A 16,907-nucleotide genomic window follows, 5' to 3' on the forward strand; every position below is an offset into this window, starting at 1 on the left:
CAATAGAAAATTGTGACACACTCTCTCACACAACCCCAAGTGTGCTTTCTGTACAGTTAAAATGCTCTCTTTGTTAAATCAACATCTGGCAGGGGAAAGGATACAGAAGATTTCAAGTTAACAGATAATCCTTCAGCATCCAAAATGAAAAAGCTGAATTCAGTTACACGCTAAGGTAAGAAACTTTTGTAGCCTGATTCTAACCACATTTATTTAGAAGCAAGCCTCAAATAATGTAAACAGGCATTGCTTCCAAAGTAACCATTCTCAAGTCTCTGCCCTTAATCGGTTTAAGTTGAAAAGTTATCAGCCATTGTTTTAAAGTAGGCATACCAAAATATAATACTATATATACTATTAAAAAAAAAAATTATCTGACTTAAGTCAGTAGAGCATGAGACTTCGGGGGGGCATGGGTCTGGGCCCCACATTGGTCAAAAGATGCCTGCATTTAATGTTTGACGTTTTATCGTGTTTTTAATATTTTGTTGGGAGCCGCCCAGAGTGGCTGGGGAAACCCAGCCAGATGGGCGGGGTATAAATAATAAATTATTATTAAATTATAATTATTACAGATTAATCCTGTGGTCCCTTCTAACGCTACAGTTCTATGATTCTGTGATTCACACCCTGTCATGTCCAAAACTAATAGCAGAGGATTATTTTGAGCCTTCTTCCTTGGGCCTTTTGCCATTTTGAATACTCTTATTATCGCCGAACATCCCCCCCCCCCCACTATCCCTCCTCAAATGTGTCATTTATTTACACGGTCTATAGCAGCGGTGTCCAAGGTTTTTTCAAAGAAGGCCAGATATGATGAAGTGAAGGGCTGTGGGGGCCGACCAAAGTTATTGACCTATTTTTGGATTGAAGTTGTTGTTGAGCTTCTTTTAGGGTTGGAGTTGTTGAGTTTCTTTTAGGATTGAAGTTGTTGAGGTGTTGTTTTTTTAGGATTTTACCCCAGGAAATAAACTGCCACAGGGGCTGGATTAAATGGACCAGCAGGCCGGATTAGTAGGCTCCTGAAATGGACTTTGGTCATGCCTGGTCTATAGCAATACCTGCCATTTTGGGGCAGCTGCTTAGGCCTCATAATTCTGATGGGGCCTTACTGTTGCCGATACGTGTCCGGGGGCTCTCAAATGGGGCACCTATGGGCCTCCTATTTAGCTTCCCTAAAATGCTGTGAAAGGCCCAACATAGAGCCACCACCCATTATGGCTGCCTGGGATACCCCTGTATAGTGGACAGGTGCCCCTCAAGCCGAAAGCTGGTCCTATTTATTCAGGACGGATCAGTGCTAAAACTCTAGAGTCAACTGAATAACCGGACCTCAGATTTCTAAACATGCAACCACCAGTGAGACTATAGTCACAACTCAGTATCACGAGGCTTCTTGTTGTTGTTCCTGGCCCATGACAGTAAAATAAAAAAAAAAATGTGTGTATGTGCTTTCTGCTATGGTAGGTAGTGACAATGGGCATTTACCATATCAGACACTCAGATGAGAAAATAGGCCTTGAGAATCTGGGGTGGGTGGGAATACGCAAGTTTGTTTTTATTTCAGGGATTATTTAGAAGCGCGTTCCCCACAAGGGCGCACAAGATAGCTCAGTTGGTTAGAGTGTGGCGCAGATAATGCCAAGGTTGCAAGTTTGATCCCTGTAAGGGGAAGCTACATATTCCTGCATTGTACAAGGTTGAACTAAAGGATTCTCGGGGTCTCTTCCAACAGAGACCCCCGGGTATAGGCTGGTATATACGGTAAATTCAATAAATAATAATAATAACTATGATTCTATGAAAGGCAGCTAGCTCATATAGCTGGCTAGCTATCATACAATGGCCTTGTTTATTTTACTCTGTTAAATAAGGCACAGTACAATGGTATAGTAAGCTTAAATTCTATTTAAATTCTAGCACTTACAAGTATCTGGCTGCCACCACTGGCAACATAAAACTGAATTAGGTGGACCTTGCTCTGCAAAGCGATTCTTGTAAGAAGTGACTGATAACCCAGGAGTGTGGGTTGGTCACACTCTGAGCCAATTATGCCTAATTCATTTGCAATAATAATAGCTCTACAATTCTATGATTCTATAAAAAGTAGCTAGCTCATATAGCTGGCTAGCTATCACACAATGGCCTTGTTTATTTTACTCCGTTAAATGAGTCACAGTACAATGGTGTAGTTGACTTAAATTCTACCGAAGGAATTCCTAATATAGAGTAATTCTGCCTAAGTAAGAATACTACCAATCACAGGTAGAGGCACTGGCTGCCAACACTGTCCTTACATGTGTCGGTATTTGAGAAAGTATAGCACAAACATTATTTGGTTGCACTTGCACATACTATGCTACTCTCAGCACATCAAAACTACTGCCCCAATTGTTATAACCACCTCCAATAAGCCTGCAGCACTTGCAGTCCCAGGTATGTGTTTGACAATATTATAAATTAGCCAGGTGCTGGGTGCATTTTGTGACTGGTGTGGGTCCAACTGCAACTACCTGGAGATCTACGGAAGTCAGGTTTGCAAGCGGGGAAAGCAAGATGTTACTTAAGAGAAGGAGGGTCTGAAATATTCTCCTTGAAGCTTGAATTTGTTTTATTCCGGATTGCTTTATTTGATGGTTTAAATGGGTTGTAAACCGTTCTGAAATTTGTTCTTTAAAATATAAAGTGGTGTAGAAATGATATGAATGATAGTAAATAAATAATAATAATAATAATAATAATAATAATAAACTCCATTGCAAAAGAAAAACAGCACCTAGACATTACATTGTGGCGACCGTAAACTAGGTTTAAGGTGCCATTTGGGGGTTATAATAGATAGCTGAGTTTCTAACACTTGTTTTTTATATGCTGTAGCCAAAAAGAACTGTAGTTCAACACACAACTATGAAATTTTTTGGAGATTGCTGCCAGTTTAGGTGGCTTTAAACAAAGGGCTATCAGGCCCACCCCCCGCCCCCATAGCTACACAGAACAGAGGCAGTATACCTCTAAATACAGTGGTATCTTGGGTTACAGACGCTTCAGGTTACAGACTCCGCTAACCCAGAAATAGTACCTCGGGTTAAGAACTTTGCTTCAGGATGAGAACAGAAATCACGCCGCCGCCGCATGGCGGCAGCAGGAAGCCCCATTAGCTAAAGTGGTGTCTCAGGTTGAGAATAGTTTCAGGTTAAGAACGGACCTCCAGAACGAATTAAGTTCTTAACCCGAGATACCACTGTACAGTCATACCTCGGGTTGCGCGTTTTTGGGTTACGGCCCACGCTGAACCCGGAAGTACCAGAACGGGTTACTTCCGGGTTCCTGCATGCGCAGAAACACTAAATCGCGCTTTGCACATGCACAGAAGCTCTGAATTGCGCAGGTTGCGAACGTGCCTCCCGTACGGATCACGTTTGCAACCCGAGGTATGACTGTACTAGATACTGAGGACAAAGAACAATGACCCAGTACTTAGCACTTACAAGTACCTGGCTGCCACCACTGGCAGCAACATAAAACTGAATTAGGTGGACCTTGCTCTGCAAAGCGCGACTGATAACTCAGGAGTGTGGGGTGGTCACACTTTGAGCCAATTATGCCTAATTCATTTGCAATGCTTTCAGAAGTGCAGATGGGGCTGGCTATGGCTTCCTAGTTAGCTCTGCTTCAGTAAATTTGCAAGAAACCAGAAGGCACTAAAAGGTTATGAATTTTAAAAAAAACAGTGATATTTTCTCTCTTGATTGGGAGATTCTGATATTTTTATTTTTTTGGTTGTTCTTATAGAATAAACCCAGTTGGAATATACTGATATTTTTACTGGACCCCCATCTGTTGCTGTTGCGAGTATTGTTGGAAAGGACCTTTTCGCCAAGCAAAATGGGAAAAGGGATTAAGAACAGAGTAGGCACAGAAGCCAAATGCTTCCCCACCCTTCTCTTGAGAATCACATAACAAAATTCAACCAATTGCTCACTTGGATCTGACAATGGTACTTTGGGGAGCAACAAGCTTAAAAGTAAACCTTGGATTGTTGGGTCACTGTAACAGTCTCCCAGGTACCCCAGTAAGATGTTATGGTTGAAGTGGAATTGTTATATGAGGCCATTATCTACCTAATAGATTTAGAAGAGAAAAATGTACTGTACTTTTCTAACTTTGCATGCCTTGCTTCCCTTTCAAGCATCTTTATTATGTTCAGTTGGGGAGGCAGAGAATGAGATAAATGATTATTCGAGTCTACAAACAGTAAAAATAGGTTTGTTTGTGTGTTGTATAATAACAGCTTGCTGAAAGTCTTAAGTGTAAGAAGCCGCATGTAAAAACCATATACATATCACATTCCTATTTCCATCCCAGCCCATAATCCCCATTAACTCCCACTATGATGCTATGAAGAGTGCCCTGTAGTCAAAAATGCATCTTCTTCCTCCTCCAAGAAAACTCAAGATCAGTTAACACAAATTAGTTACACATCAGCACCCTATAACTACCATTTTGCAACCACGCTTTCCATTTTCAATGCATCCTTAAAAAGGAAGGGAAGCAGTTTCTCATTCATACTGCGTACTGTTGAGTACAATCCTTTCCTGAGAGTAAGCCCCATTAAATTCAACAGAGCTTGCTTCTGAGTATATCTATATAGAATTGCACTGTGAGATGATGAACTCAGAAGGGCAGAAGCTGGCTTGGATGAACTGACAAAGAGTCATCACTGGGTGACTTAATGTGGAGTACAATAGTGTGCTCTTAAGTATGTGATGCAGGGCTCCCTCCTCCTCAGTGGCTCAGAAGGAAGCATGGGGAAGTACAAGTCACACCTTTAACACACATGCATTCTGGGGGATTCTTTTCCCCTTCACTTTTTTGAATGAACCAGCAGTTGAAAACATGAGCTACCTAGGAGGTGCATCAACCTTTGTTCTCTAGCATTTGCTAATCACTTACACAAAGTTTCCTGCAGCCCAAAGAGTACTTAACACTGCCTAATGAGTGATGCTGCCCTGGTCAACTGAGCAGTAACAGAAAAGGACAAACACTCTGCCTCTCATCAACACAGCAGTATCAAATAATGCAAATATCAAGGAGCTCAAAGTTAGCACTCTGGCACTTAAAGAAATAAGGGCTATTTTACACATGGCACAGCAACTAACCTGGGTTTGCAAAAGTGTATACATGCGGTAAAAAGCAAGACACAGTCCTAGCACTCTAATGAAGATGCTGGATATGAATTTCTTTAAACACCTGTTCACCACATTCATGCTTTACATTTTTTGGTGTATATTAAAAATATATATAGAAGTATACCTTTTAAAAAACCACTATAGTATGTGAAGCATCTCTGGTGGGTATAACACCTGAAAATTACAGGGGCTTCCCAGCTTTCTCACTGTGATTACTTCATTGGCCTAAGAGAGTGTTCATGTTGGTAAACCAACCAAGCAAGCAGACATATACAGCTGAAATGCACATGGTTGTTTACTGCAGAAAACTATCAGAAAACCATTTCTCTAACTTATCCTGCAACTAAAGAATAACAGGCCCGGCTAACGCTAATAATATAGGATTAAAACAATAGGCTTTCAAAGTCTACTCTGTAGAAAACAACGTTTACACAAGTCCTAACAAGCAAGGCCTCACTTCTAAGCAGAAGCGTTTGGCAGCATGATCCCTTTCCAGCTCTCCTCCCCACCCCCAAAAGCACTCACTCTCTCCTAATGCTATTATTACACAGCATCTTCAGTCATCCAAGGGCAGCTTAAGTCAAGCAAGCAGAGCTAACACCTTCCCACCACTGGCTCATTGGTGGCTGAAGGGGTTAGAGCATCACCTGCTTTTCTGTGAAGGGAGGGGGGAGACCATGAGTAGGGAAAAATAATATGGATGCCTGCAAAAAAGTTTAGCACCTTCAGCCCTCACCCACAACCGCAACTCCCCAGGAGAAGGGGGAAATCAGCAATTAAGGGCAGGCTCATTTGGGATTCCTGTGAGACTTGCTTCCAAGTAAACATACACAAGCTTGAGCTGTGAGCAAATGAATTTCTAAATGTTTCTGCAAAACAACGTGCGTGCAACACCCATAATCACCACCTCCAGCCTGAGCATTATTTAGCACTAATAAACAATGGACCTGACATCCGCCCAGATTGCAGAAACTCAGCCGAGGTGTCCTATTAAATGTATGTAAGCGTAGCCAGTACTTAGTGGCATTCCAAATTACATAATTCTTCGGTGAGCAGCTTTTCAGGCCTTTGCTGCATCCCCAGTAACACTGATGCCTGGAGCATCCCCTGTAACATTGATGCCTAAGAGCCTGGAGAATGAAAAGCACATACATTGGATAACAGCAAAACCCCCTTCCTGCAAGACGCAGGAAGATGAATGGCTGTTTTGCATTTCCAATCGTGGCCTGAATCAGCACCCCAAGCAGGTCTGCTGTGCGTTCCTCAGAGTGTTATATCACACCCCCCTCCCTCTGGTTGCTTTTTTGCATTGCACACCCCCTCCAGCCCATCCCTACAATCCATGCCCCCCGCCCCGCGCCTGGTCTCTGTTCCTTGCATGTTCTGGAAAAGGAAAGCCGGCTGGCTTCTGACATTCAAACATCCAGCCAGCGCTTTGTTGCTCTCCGCCAGAGCTTCTGGGCTCCTGAGGAAAAGGAGTGCGCTGCGCGTTTTGTCATCACTCAGCATTAGGGAGCCTAAAAATAGACCGGGCAAAAGCACCGTAGCAACCTTGCAGGCGATTTGCATCGCCCAGCGACGGCTTCCTTTCCCTGGGAGTACGCAGGAAAGAGTTGCAAATAAAATTAAAAATAAATCCATAAACTAAAAAAAGAATGGGCGGCTATCTGGCCGCGGGTGGCCTCTTACCTGCTCCCCGAAGTCGATGGCTATGTTGGTGATGCCCAAAGGGACCAAGAAGCGGATCAGGGGCCAGTAGTTAGTGAGCGCCGGAAATTTCACCATAGTCCCAGCTGCGCGGTGACCCCAAACACATCTGCCGCAGCGGGGAGGCTGCAAGGTGGGAAGGCGGTGAAGACGAAGGCAGGAAGGGAGAAGCCAGGCGCTTCTTTACGGAAGAGCCTTGTGGCTTTGCCGGCAGAGAAGGCGATGGTGCGCTCAGGCGGAGGCAACGGCAGCAAGTGAGCGCAGCAGCTCCTCTCGCGTCCGCCTCCCTGCTGGTCTGGTGCGCCGGGTGTCTGTGCTGCTCCCTTTAGCAAGAAATCCCAAAGACCAAGTCCATCCCTGTCGCCGCCGCTGCTGCCGCCGCTGCCCTCCTCCCACACAATGGTGATCCGCTGCTGGTGGAAAAAAAAAGAGGAGGGACGCCGCCGCCGGCACCAGCACCATCGCCGCCAGAAATTTCTCTGGGCACTTTTTCCATTATCAAGAACCCGGAGGGCAAAAAAACAAACAGGCGCGCGTAATTGCGCCGCGCTTTTGCGCCTCGCCTTGGTTTAGGCGAGCCGGCTGCAGGAAGAGGATGGGAGACGCGGGGAGGGCGGCAAGGAAAACAAACCACCACCACCCATCACCGGCGCACAGATCAGACAGGATCTGCCCGGCTGCTGTCGTCCTCCTACACCACCACCTCCTCTCCTTCCTCCGCCTCTTCTTTCCCCCGGGTGAGCGGTGGGGAGGGGAGCGGCTGAGTTTGCTTGCTGCTGCTGCTGGCGGCGGAGGAAGAACCGTAAAGCAGGCTAGAGGAGAGGCCGTTCAACACACGCACACAAGCAGGCCCTGCTCTTTTGAAATTAAAAAATATATTAAATGTTATTTGGGTTGCTGCTCTGCCAGTGCTCCATAAGCACGTGGCCTTCTCTGGCACAGGCTCGTTGCTTATCTTTTCTCTCTCTTTCTCTCCCCTCCCTCCTCTTTCCCCTAAAGAGGAAAAGTAAAGAGAAAGAGAGGCTTTATTTAGCTGCTGCTGCTCCTCCTATCGCCGGAGCCCGGGCACAGCATCAGCCTCCGGCTTGCAGGCTGCCTTGCGCGCTGCAGAGATGAGCGTAGGCCAAAAAATGCTCCAGGAGCGCCAAAGAGGATTAAAGAGCTCGCCTTCTCAGGATCGGGACCAGCGTTTGTATTGCCACCAAAAGCAGGCAAGCCAAACGTAACTAGAAGGTCATAAGGAGGGCCGGAAGGCAGCCAACCCTTCCTTATGGGTTTTGTTCCCAAGAACAATCTTCAGAGTTACAGTATCTCTGTCCAATGGAGGTATCTCAGCCGGCTTTCCTTAGGTGGACCAGGAATTCATTTAATATTGTTTATTGTTTAAATAACAGTTAGTGGCCATCACAATGTCTTATAGTAGAGAAAGACTCCACTCCCTTAGCAACACAGTATCTCAGAAAGGATTGTGTTGTTACAATTATTGTGAAAAATCACCATCTCAAACCAAAAACATTTGTAATACCAGTTGTGTACAGTGTTTCCACAGGACCAATCTTAACGGTTTGTTTAAATATACTTATTGCCATTATTTATTAAATTTGTATACCATCTTTCATCCATAGATATTTGGGCAGTTCACAACATAAAAATACAAGATAAAAAAAGCACAAAATGCATAATAAAAACATAAATATGGACAAAACAAACCAATAACCCATCTCTCCCACATATATATTTATCATGGAGTTTCTCTTCAGTTTTGTTAAATGAGGACAGAAAGTGAGTAAGAGATTTTAAAATGGTATCATATTGGAAAAACGTTGTGGCTATTTTCTGGAGCAGAATTACACATATTGTTCTATGCACACAGGGAGCATTTGGTGGGCAGGAGCTGAGCCATAAAGGATGCATTTTAATCTACTACATTGTAACATTTTAATCACCACCGCACCAAAATATATTTCTTCGTCTAAGATGCTGGGGATATTGCCAGAACTACATTTGAGCTAGGTATCATCAGGTTGAGAACTCAGCTCTAAACTATTTAAAGTAGGGGATGCATGTATACAGTGAGTAACTGCACCTAGCAGTGTGTTCTTATACATCTGTCTACTTAGAAGTATACTGCATTCCGTTCTGTAACACTCCAAGTAAGGATATAGTGCAGCCTAGGGGTGCAATCCTGTGGACACTTAGTAAGTTCCATTGAATGCAGTGGGTCTTACTGCAGACTGAAAGGATTGGTGGTTGTATCAATCCCAGTGTTTGAAGTGGGATTCAGTCAAATCCCCGTGACAGAGTGAGCTCCCATTGCTCTGTCCCAGCTCCTGCCAACCTGTTGTTGTTGTTTAGTCGTTTAGTCGTGTCCGACTCTTTGTGACCCCATGGACCAGAGCACGCCAGGCACTCCTGTCTTCCACTGCCTCCCACAGTTTGGTTAAACTCATGCTGGCAGCTTCGAGAACACTATCCAACCATCTTGTCCTCTGTCGTCCCCTTCTCCTTGTGCCCTCAATCTTTCCCAACATCAGGGTCTTTTCCAGGGAGTCTTCTCTTCTCATGAGGTGGCCAAAGTATTGGAGCCTCAGCTTCAGGATCTGTCCTTCCAGTGAGCACTCAGGGCTGATTTCCTTCAGAATGGAGAGGTTTGATCTTCTTGCAGTCCATGGGACTCTCAAGAGTCTCCTCCAGCACCATAATTCAAAAGCATCAATTCTTTGGTGATCTGCCTTCTTTATGGTCCAGCTCTCACTTCCATACATCACCACTGGGAAAACCATAGCTTTAACTATATGGACCTTTGTTGGCAAGGTGATGTCTCTGCTTTTTAAGATGTTTTCTAGGTTTGTCATTGCTTTTCTCCCAAGAAGCAGGCATCTTTTAATTTCGTGGCTGCTGTCACCATCTGCAGTGATCATGGAGCCCAAGAAAGAAAATTCTCTCACTACCTCCATTTCTTCCCCTTCTATTTGCCAGGAGGTGATGGGACCAGTGGCCATGATCTTAGTCTTTTGGTTGTTGAGCTTCAGACCATATTTTGCGCTCTCCTCTTTCACCCTCATTAAAAGGTTCTTTAATTCCTCCTCACTTTCTGCCATCAAGTTTGTGTCATCTGCATATCTCAGGTTGTTCATATTTCTTCCAGCAATCTTAATTCCGGCTTGGGATTCATTCAGCCCAGCCTTTCGCATGATGAATTCTGCAAATAAGTTAAATAAGCAGGGAGACAATATACAGCCTTGTCGTACTCCTTTCCCAATTTTGAACCAATCAGTTGTTCCATATCCAGTTCTAACTGTAGCTTCTTGTCCCACATAGAGATTTCTCAGGAGACAGATGCCAACCTAGCAGTTTGAAAACATGCCAGTGCAAGTAGATAAATAGGTACCACTGTGGTGGGAAGGTAAACGTCATTTCCGTGCGCTCTGGCACTCGTCACGGTGTCCCGTTGCATCAGAAGCAGTTTGGTCATGCTGGCCACTTGATCCAGAAAGCTGTCTGTGGACAAACACCAGCTCACTCGGCCTGAAAATGAGATGAGCGCCACAACCCCATAGTCGCCTTTGACTGGACTTAACCGTCCAGGGGTCCTTTACCCCTTTTTAATGTCCTGGGTGGGGAATCACATTGTCCTTCACCTTGGACAGCAAGATATCTTTGAGCAAGAGGCCTAAATGGATCTCACTTCAAGGCAAGGCTTCTGTTTAAAGGTATGTTGGAATATGCAATCTAACCTCTGAACAAATGATTTGAAGGTACATCTGTATGCAGCCTAAGCTCTGAACAAATCTTTAAATGGGCAATTTTCATTGCAGCAGTAGGTCAATATTGGACTTGCGATTTCTAGTCCAATAAAACTTTTTCATCATTTGGAAAGGAATCCCTGGCTAACAATAATTGTTTTTTAAACAATTATTTTTTATTTAAAAAAACCACCAATGTGGACATGCACTGTCCTTGCTGAAAAGGCATGCCTTCTCTGCAGTTTGCATGTGTGTGTATACGTGCATGCGCTATTCCTTTATTTGTTTAAAGCATTTTTTACCACACCCCTCAGCTGAAAAAGGTTCCCAGGACATCTTTCAAAGAGCAATAATTTGACTTGCAATCTAAAAGATACGACACAAAAGGAAAAGGAATCAGGAGGGGAGAAAGTAAATACTAGCACTAGTTCTTCGTCACAAGATGACACCTCTGGCCTCAAAGGCAAATAAACTCGCTATCATGGGCTGCTTGCAGTTCAAAAAGAAGCTGTGGATGGCCTCCAATAAGTAATCTTGCATCATGACCTTCTGTTCATTACAGGGCCGTTGGTTCCTGTGGTGTGTGTAGAGAGACGGTAGGAGGGTGGGCAAAGGAGACTAGCTGAGCTGGCAAAGGCTGCAGCAAGTACATATCCTCCAACATTTCTCAGGGGAAAATAGGGACGTCCTATACAGTGGTACCTCTGGTTACGTACTTAATTCATTCCAGAGGTCTGTTCTTAACCTGAAACTGTTCTTAACCTGAAGCACCACTTTAGCTAATGGGGCCTCCCGCTGCTGCCGCGCCGCCGGAGCACGATTTGTGTTCTCATCCTGAAACAAAGTTCTTAACCCGAGGTACTATAATCATCATCATTGCTTTTTTTTCAGCCAGAACTTGCTAGAATTCAGTTCTGGCACCTCTCAAGTGTGTGCCACTGCCATTATAAAAGAACGAGGGAGGTGTTCATATGAGTTCTGGCACTTCTTTCGCTAGAAAAATGGCAAGAATAATTATAACCCGCCCATCTGACTGGGTTGTCCCAGCCACTCTGGGCAGCTTCCAACATATCTAAAAACACGATAAAACATGAAACATTTTTAAAAACCTCCCTATACAGGGCTGCCTTCTAAAGGTTGCGTAGTTACTTCTTGGCTCAGGGGTTGCATAACTCCATACCCTCCAACATTTCTCCAATGAAAATAGGGACGTCCTAAGGAAAAGCGGGACATTCCAGGATCAAATCTGAAATTGGGATGGCTTCTGTCAATCCGCAACTGTACTTGGAAAATAGGAACAGTTGGAGGTTCGCAAGTGGAGATGGCAAATACAGCAGTTCACCCTGCTGTCTGCTGCTGCTTCTCTTCCTCCCAGCCAGGCAGCTGATTCCAATAATTTAGCATTCTTTTCTCATTTAAAAATAATATCTTCTGTTCTACTGGTTTTATTCCATCACAGATTGATGTAGATTTAATTAGCTAATTGATTAACAGTGTACTCTTCTGCATGTTTACTCAGAAGCCCGTCCAACTGAGCTCAGCAGGGCTTACTCCCTAGTAAACAACTTTAGGATTGCTCTGATGGAAAATCAACTCAGGTTTCGGTAACCAAGTGACAGCGCCAGTTAATATTTGTTCTCCTTTCACATTGTGAGGAACACAGGAAGAGAAGGGAAGCTTCCTAGCAAAATGAGGCAGAGTGAAGTGGCCACCTCAGCCTGAAGGTGCGCTGTCAGAGAATAGAGAATATGTTGTTAACAAAAAATGCCCTTTTCCCTTATGGGGTATCCAAGAGCCCATATAGAGTCCTTACATAGGTTCCCTATTGGTAGGAGAGAATAACAGAGGCCAACCAGAGAATATTGAGAAGCAAAGCAGCTAGTAAGCTTGATCTTTATTGATCTGTTGCAACAGGGTGCTCCTCTCACCCGCAGAAGAGGAGGAGGAACCCAGAAAAATGGTGTGCAAGGCCTTATAAAGACTTTTGAAATTGCCATCCTGTAGATCAAGACCACCCCTAGAAACATCATATATACATCACAGAAGGGGTGTAACCTGAGACCACCCCTCAGATACATCATACCTACATCACAGAAAAGGCGGTCTAAACAGAAATTTGAATGTTGTTTTTCTCCTGTCACAGTTTATCTCCTGTCTGGCAGGTTACTTGATTGGATTGCCTGGGAAGCCTGGCCAGTCTTTTGTAATGATAAATACTTAGTTCCTGGGCCAGGTCACAGGCTCACACTTTATTCATATCTTAAATGTGCCCTTAAGACAGGATTTGTGAGGAAAGAGACAATGGGAGGTTTCCCACTTTGACCTTGCAGAGAAAACATTTGCTCAGTTTAGGAATCAAAATGGTTCCAGGTTGGTCTTCCTGTGCTGATCTATGTACGTGCTTGGTTGGTACACTTATGAACATTATAATATATCTAAGACCTCAAAATCCTACCACAAATACAGCTACAAAAATCATCCTGTGCCCCCAAACCAACCCGCTACGTTCTCGAGCAAAAGAGGATGCTGTCCCAATGTTGATGTGAGAGTCCAAACATCACATACACTGGAAAAGGGCTGCCATCTTGTCTTTCGCCTCAGGCAGCAAAAAGTCTTGATCCAGCCTTGATTTCAAATCCACAAATAGTGAGTAATAGTGAGGAAAATCTCAGCTTTGCCCTTGATGGCTCTTTCCAACAGTTTCAGCTTCGAGGCACAGATATCTTTTCAAATTCATTGTTGCTGCATTTAGTCAACATGTCTTTGAAGGACAGGACCTTATAAGGCAAGAAAGAACCAGTGTTCCCATTCCCCTGTTCCTGCAGAAAACGCTAATGCAGTGGGAAGCAGGCAAAGCATTTGCACATCAAGGGCATGTGTCTTAACCATTTTCTAACAGGCGCTGTGGTCTAAATCACAGAGCTTAGGACTTGCCAGTCAGAAGGTCAGCAGTTCGAATCCCCACGACGGGGTGAGTTCCCATTGCTCAGTCCCAGCTCCTGCCCACCTACCAGTTTGAAAGCACATCAAAGCGCAAGTAGATAAATAGGTACCACTCTGGTGGGAAGATAAACGGCATTTCTGTGCGCTGCTCTGGTTTGCCAGAAGCGGCTTAGTCATGCTGGCCACATGACCTGGAAGCTGTACGCTGGCTCCCTCGGCCAATAAAGTAAGATGAGTGCCGCAACCCCAAAATCGTCCCCGACTGGACCTAATGGTCAGGAGTCCTTTTACCTTTAACTTAAGCTACCAGTTCTCCCCTGCACACATCCCCACTTGTTAATGTGTTTGTTTTCCTCTAGAGGGGCTCAGAAACCAACAGACCAAAATAAGCCCAGCAGAACTGGTTAACAAGCTGTGGGATTTGTAGAGGGAATTCTGTGAGCACAGAAGGAGTTAAAAATTTAAAAAATCCCACCTGCCAGTCCTCTCCTGTAGCAGTTCCTGCTCCCATATTCCTGTCATTAAGCATGCTTTTGAGAACATTTGTGTACCCAAAGTATGTCATAAAGCACATTTATACCTAAATATGTAATATGCTAAGGGACGCGGGTGGCGCTGTGGTCTAAGCCTAGGGACTGCCGATCAGAAGGTCGGTGGTTCGAATGCCTGCAACGGAGTGAGCTCCTATTGCTCTGTCCCAGCTCCTGCCAACCTAGCAGTTCGAAAGCATGTCAGTGCAAGTAGATAAATAGGTACTGCTATGGCGGGAAGGTAAACGGCGTTTCCATGTGCTTTAGTTTCCATCACAGTGTTCTCTTGCGCCAGAAGCGGTTTAGTCATGCTGGCCATATGACCCAGAAAGCTGTCTGTGGACAAATGCTGGCCCCCTTCCAGGGGTCCTTTACCTTTAAAACAAAAAACAAAAAAACCAGGCAGCATTCTGTAGCTGTGGTATGGCCAGCAGGGCTAATGGTCCATGGAGATTAGGATCCTCTTTTTCCGCAGTAAAAAGAGGATAACATGTTTAATTTATTTGTATGGAGCTCAAAGACAAGGACAGTTGCAAAACGAAATACAGCTGATATTTGCATTTGCGTGTTGTCATTAGTCAGTGTTCCAGACCTTGTTTGTTATAATGTAGATAAGGTTGTCCTATTGTAAAACCCTCTACACTGGAAGCTGAAAAGTCTTATCTAAAGAATGAACATCTTGGAGTAAAAAAAAAAAAAAGAATTCAGGAACCTTCTAAAGAAATAGAGATTTCCTAATGAAAGAAATCTTTTGCTTTTTTTATCCATTTGGTTCGGCTCTTAATGGTAAAATTGTGACAATATTAATTACAAACATAACAAATATATTGAGAATGAGAGCCATTTAAATAAATGGACCACATTAGTTGCAGATAGCTTAAAGGTGCAATCCTGTGCACACTTACATTTGAGTAAATCTCACCAAACACTTTGGGAGTTGCATTTTAATAAACATGGATAGGAATGCACTGGAGAGCTCATTATTTTTAAGGATGTGCAGTTAAATATCTGCAACTTGTTTGTAACAAGACAAATAATACTCGCGAGGCCCCTATCAATAACTCTCAGAGAGGACACTTACCTGTTTTCCTATTGGTACACACAGTGAATTCTATTTGACCAAAGTGAAACCAGTTTCACTTCCAAGGTTCCTCTTCAAGCAAATCATTTGAGGATATTCAAAAGAATTAAAAAGTTTATCAATAAAACTGGAAAAATTATCAGGATGTTCCAGTGTCACCACCTGTCATTGAATAATATCTAAAGCAAACCTGAATTTGGGAAGTCTCAATGGGCTCACAAAATCTATTGTGTGTTTTGCAGAGCCCTTGTTATGCAGAAATAATTGCTGTGTCGGCCTACGGTTAAAAACAATACACTTCAAAATGGCGAATAAACGATATTTCACTCTTCCCTGGCTTTGAGAAATCACTGGTGCCAAATAAGTGACTTGCTAAGTCAAAAGAAGAAACAAGATGTTCTAACCTTGGTGCCACAAGGATTTGTATATGGAACTGTGCTGTCTGAGTCAAGGCTTTCCTTCAAGATAATTTTGCCGGTTATGAACAACCACAGAAACTCAGGCTTGTAAACAAGGGTGTTCATATTGTTATGCTCTTTTAGAGCTTCAGATTAACAAGGGTGGAATTCATTGTTAAATTAAATGCTTCCTTTCTAAGGCCAAGCTATACTCCAAACCTGTTTGGGTGGCCAGCTTTGTGAGCTATAGAGGGTTTGCAACAAGTTGTCCGGAAACCTCTGCGTACGTCTCACCTTCTGAAATACAGCCGGCCACCATATTTCCTGCCAAATCCTTCTTTAATCGTGGGAACTTTGGGAACAGCCTCCCAAAAATGCAGAAAACATTTGTGGCAGAGGGACAGTATCTAAAAAAGTAACTTCTTTACAAAATAAAAATGGGTGGATTCCTAAGAGGACTGAAAATGAGTACAATGCCCCACATCCTCTGAAAATTCTGTCCTAGCTATGAAAACAGCTTTACCATAGAATATAGAAAAGTGGAGAGGAAACCCCCCCCCCCAATGACTTAATGATGTCTACCTGAGATTGCAGAAACTGGGTCAAGGAGGAATCACTTGTCAGCCAGCAATACGAGGCTGGAGAGCTGGGTGGACGTTGCAGAAAACAAAATCAGGGACTTCCCTCTGCTGCCTGAAGTAAACAGCAGACATTCCACTTTAACTCATAAGCGGGGCAATTTGTCAAGAGTGTACTTTAACATCTATTTCCATAGACCACAAAGCAATCCGGTATGCCAGGTTCTGAAAGATGACTTCATTTTGCATCCTAATCTCTATAAGCCATCAACACACAGCAAAGGTTGCTTCCTTGCTGCCACCATAATCCCATTTCCCATATTGGTGTTTCAAGAACCACAATACCCAAATGCGAGCTAGGCTCAACTGTTTTCATCCACCTGCTTTGTACTTTTGCTAGACCTTGACATCAGCAAGTGAACATTGACAAATTTTGCAAATGTCCAAAAAATCCCCTTTTAACATCAGTAGAGATAGGTTGTCTGGTTGGCCTGTTGACTATTTTCTTCCTACAATGCTATAATCAGGGCCGGCTCAAGCATAAGGCAACATGTGGCAACTGCCTCAGGCGGCAAGATCCACAGAGGCAGCAGATCCCAACATAGACCCATAATCCCCCCCCCCGCCGCCCTTGTTCCTGATTTAGATATTCACTCACACCTTCTTCTTTGGTGGGGAGGCGAGCGCCATTTGGTGGTTTGCCTCAGGCACCAAAATTCTTGGGCCAGCCTTGAC

The 16,907-nt window shown here is 43.9% G+C and overlaps 1 protein-coding gene and 1 long non-coding RNA gene across 2 annotated transcripts in view; one reads left to right on the top strand and one right to left on the bottom strand.

The window, feature by feature from the left end:
• Nucleotides 1-7,960, bottom strand: part of ANKH (ANKH inorganic pyrophosphate transport regulator) — a 128,762-nt gene extending 120,802 nt beyond the window's left edge. Inside the window, exon 1 of the mRNA XM_083449526.1 lies at nucleotides 6,879-7,960. Coding sequence (XP_083305652.1) covers nucleotides 6,879-6,974 — 96 coding nt within the window. The 5' untranslated portion in view covers nucleotides 6,975-7,960. The remainder of the gene's footprint in view (nucleotides 1-6,878) is intronic.
• On the top strand, nucleotides 9-15,812 carry LOC310681670. Its single transcript, XR_014513484.1, has 2 exons — nucleotides 9-175; nucleotides 15,439-15,812. It is a non-coding gene; the product is annotated as an uncharacterized lncRNA (long non-coding RNA).
• The last annotated feature ends 1,095 nt before the right edge of the window (nucleotides 15,813-16,907 follow it).

The sequence above is a fragment of the Podarcis tiliguerta genome, assembly GCF_965153285.1.
Source record: "Podarcis tiliguerta genome assembly, chromosome: 7".
Lineage (NCBI taxonomy): Eukaryota > Metazoa > Chordata > Lepidosauria > Squamata > Lacertidae > Podarcis > Podarcis tiliguerta.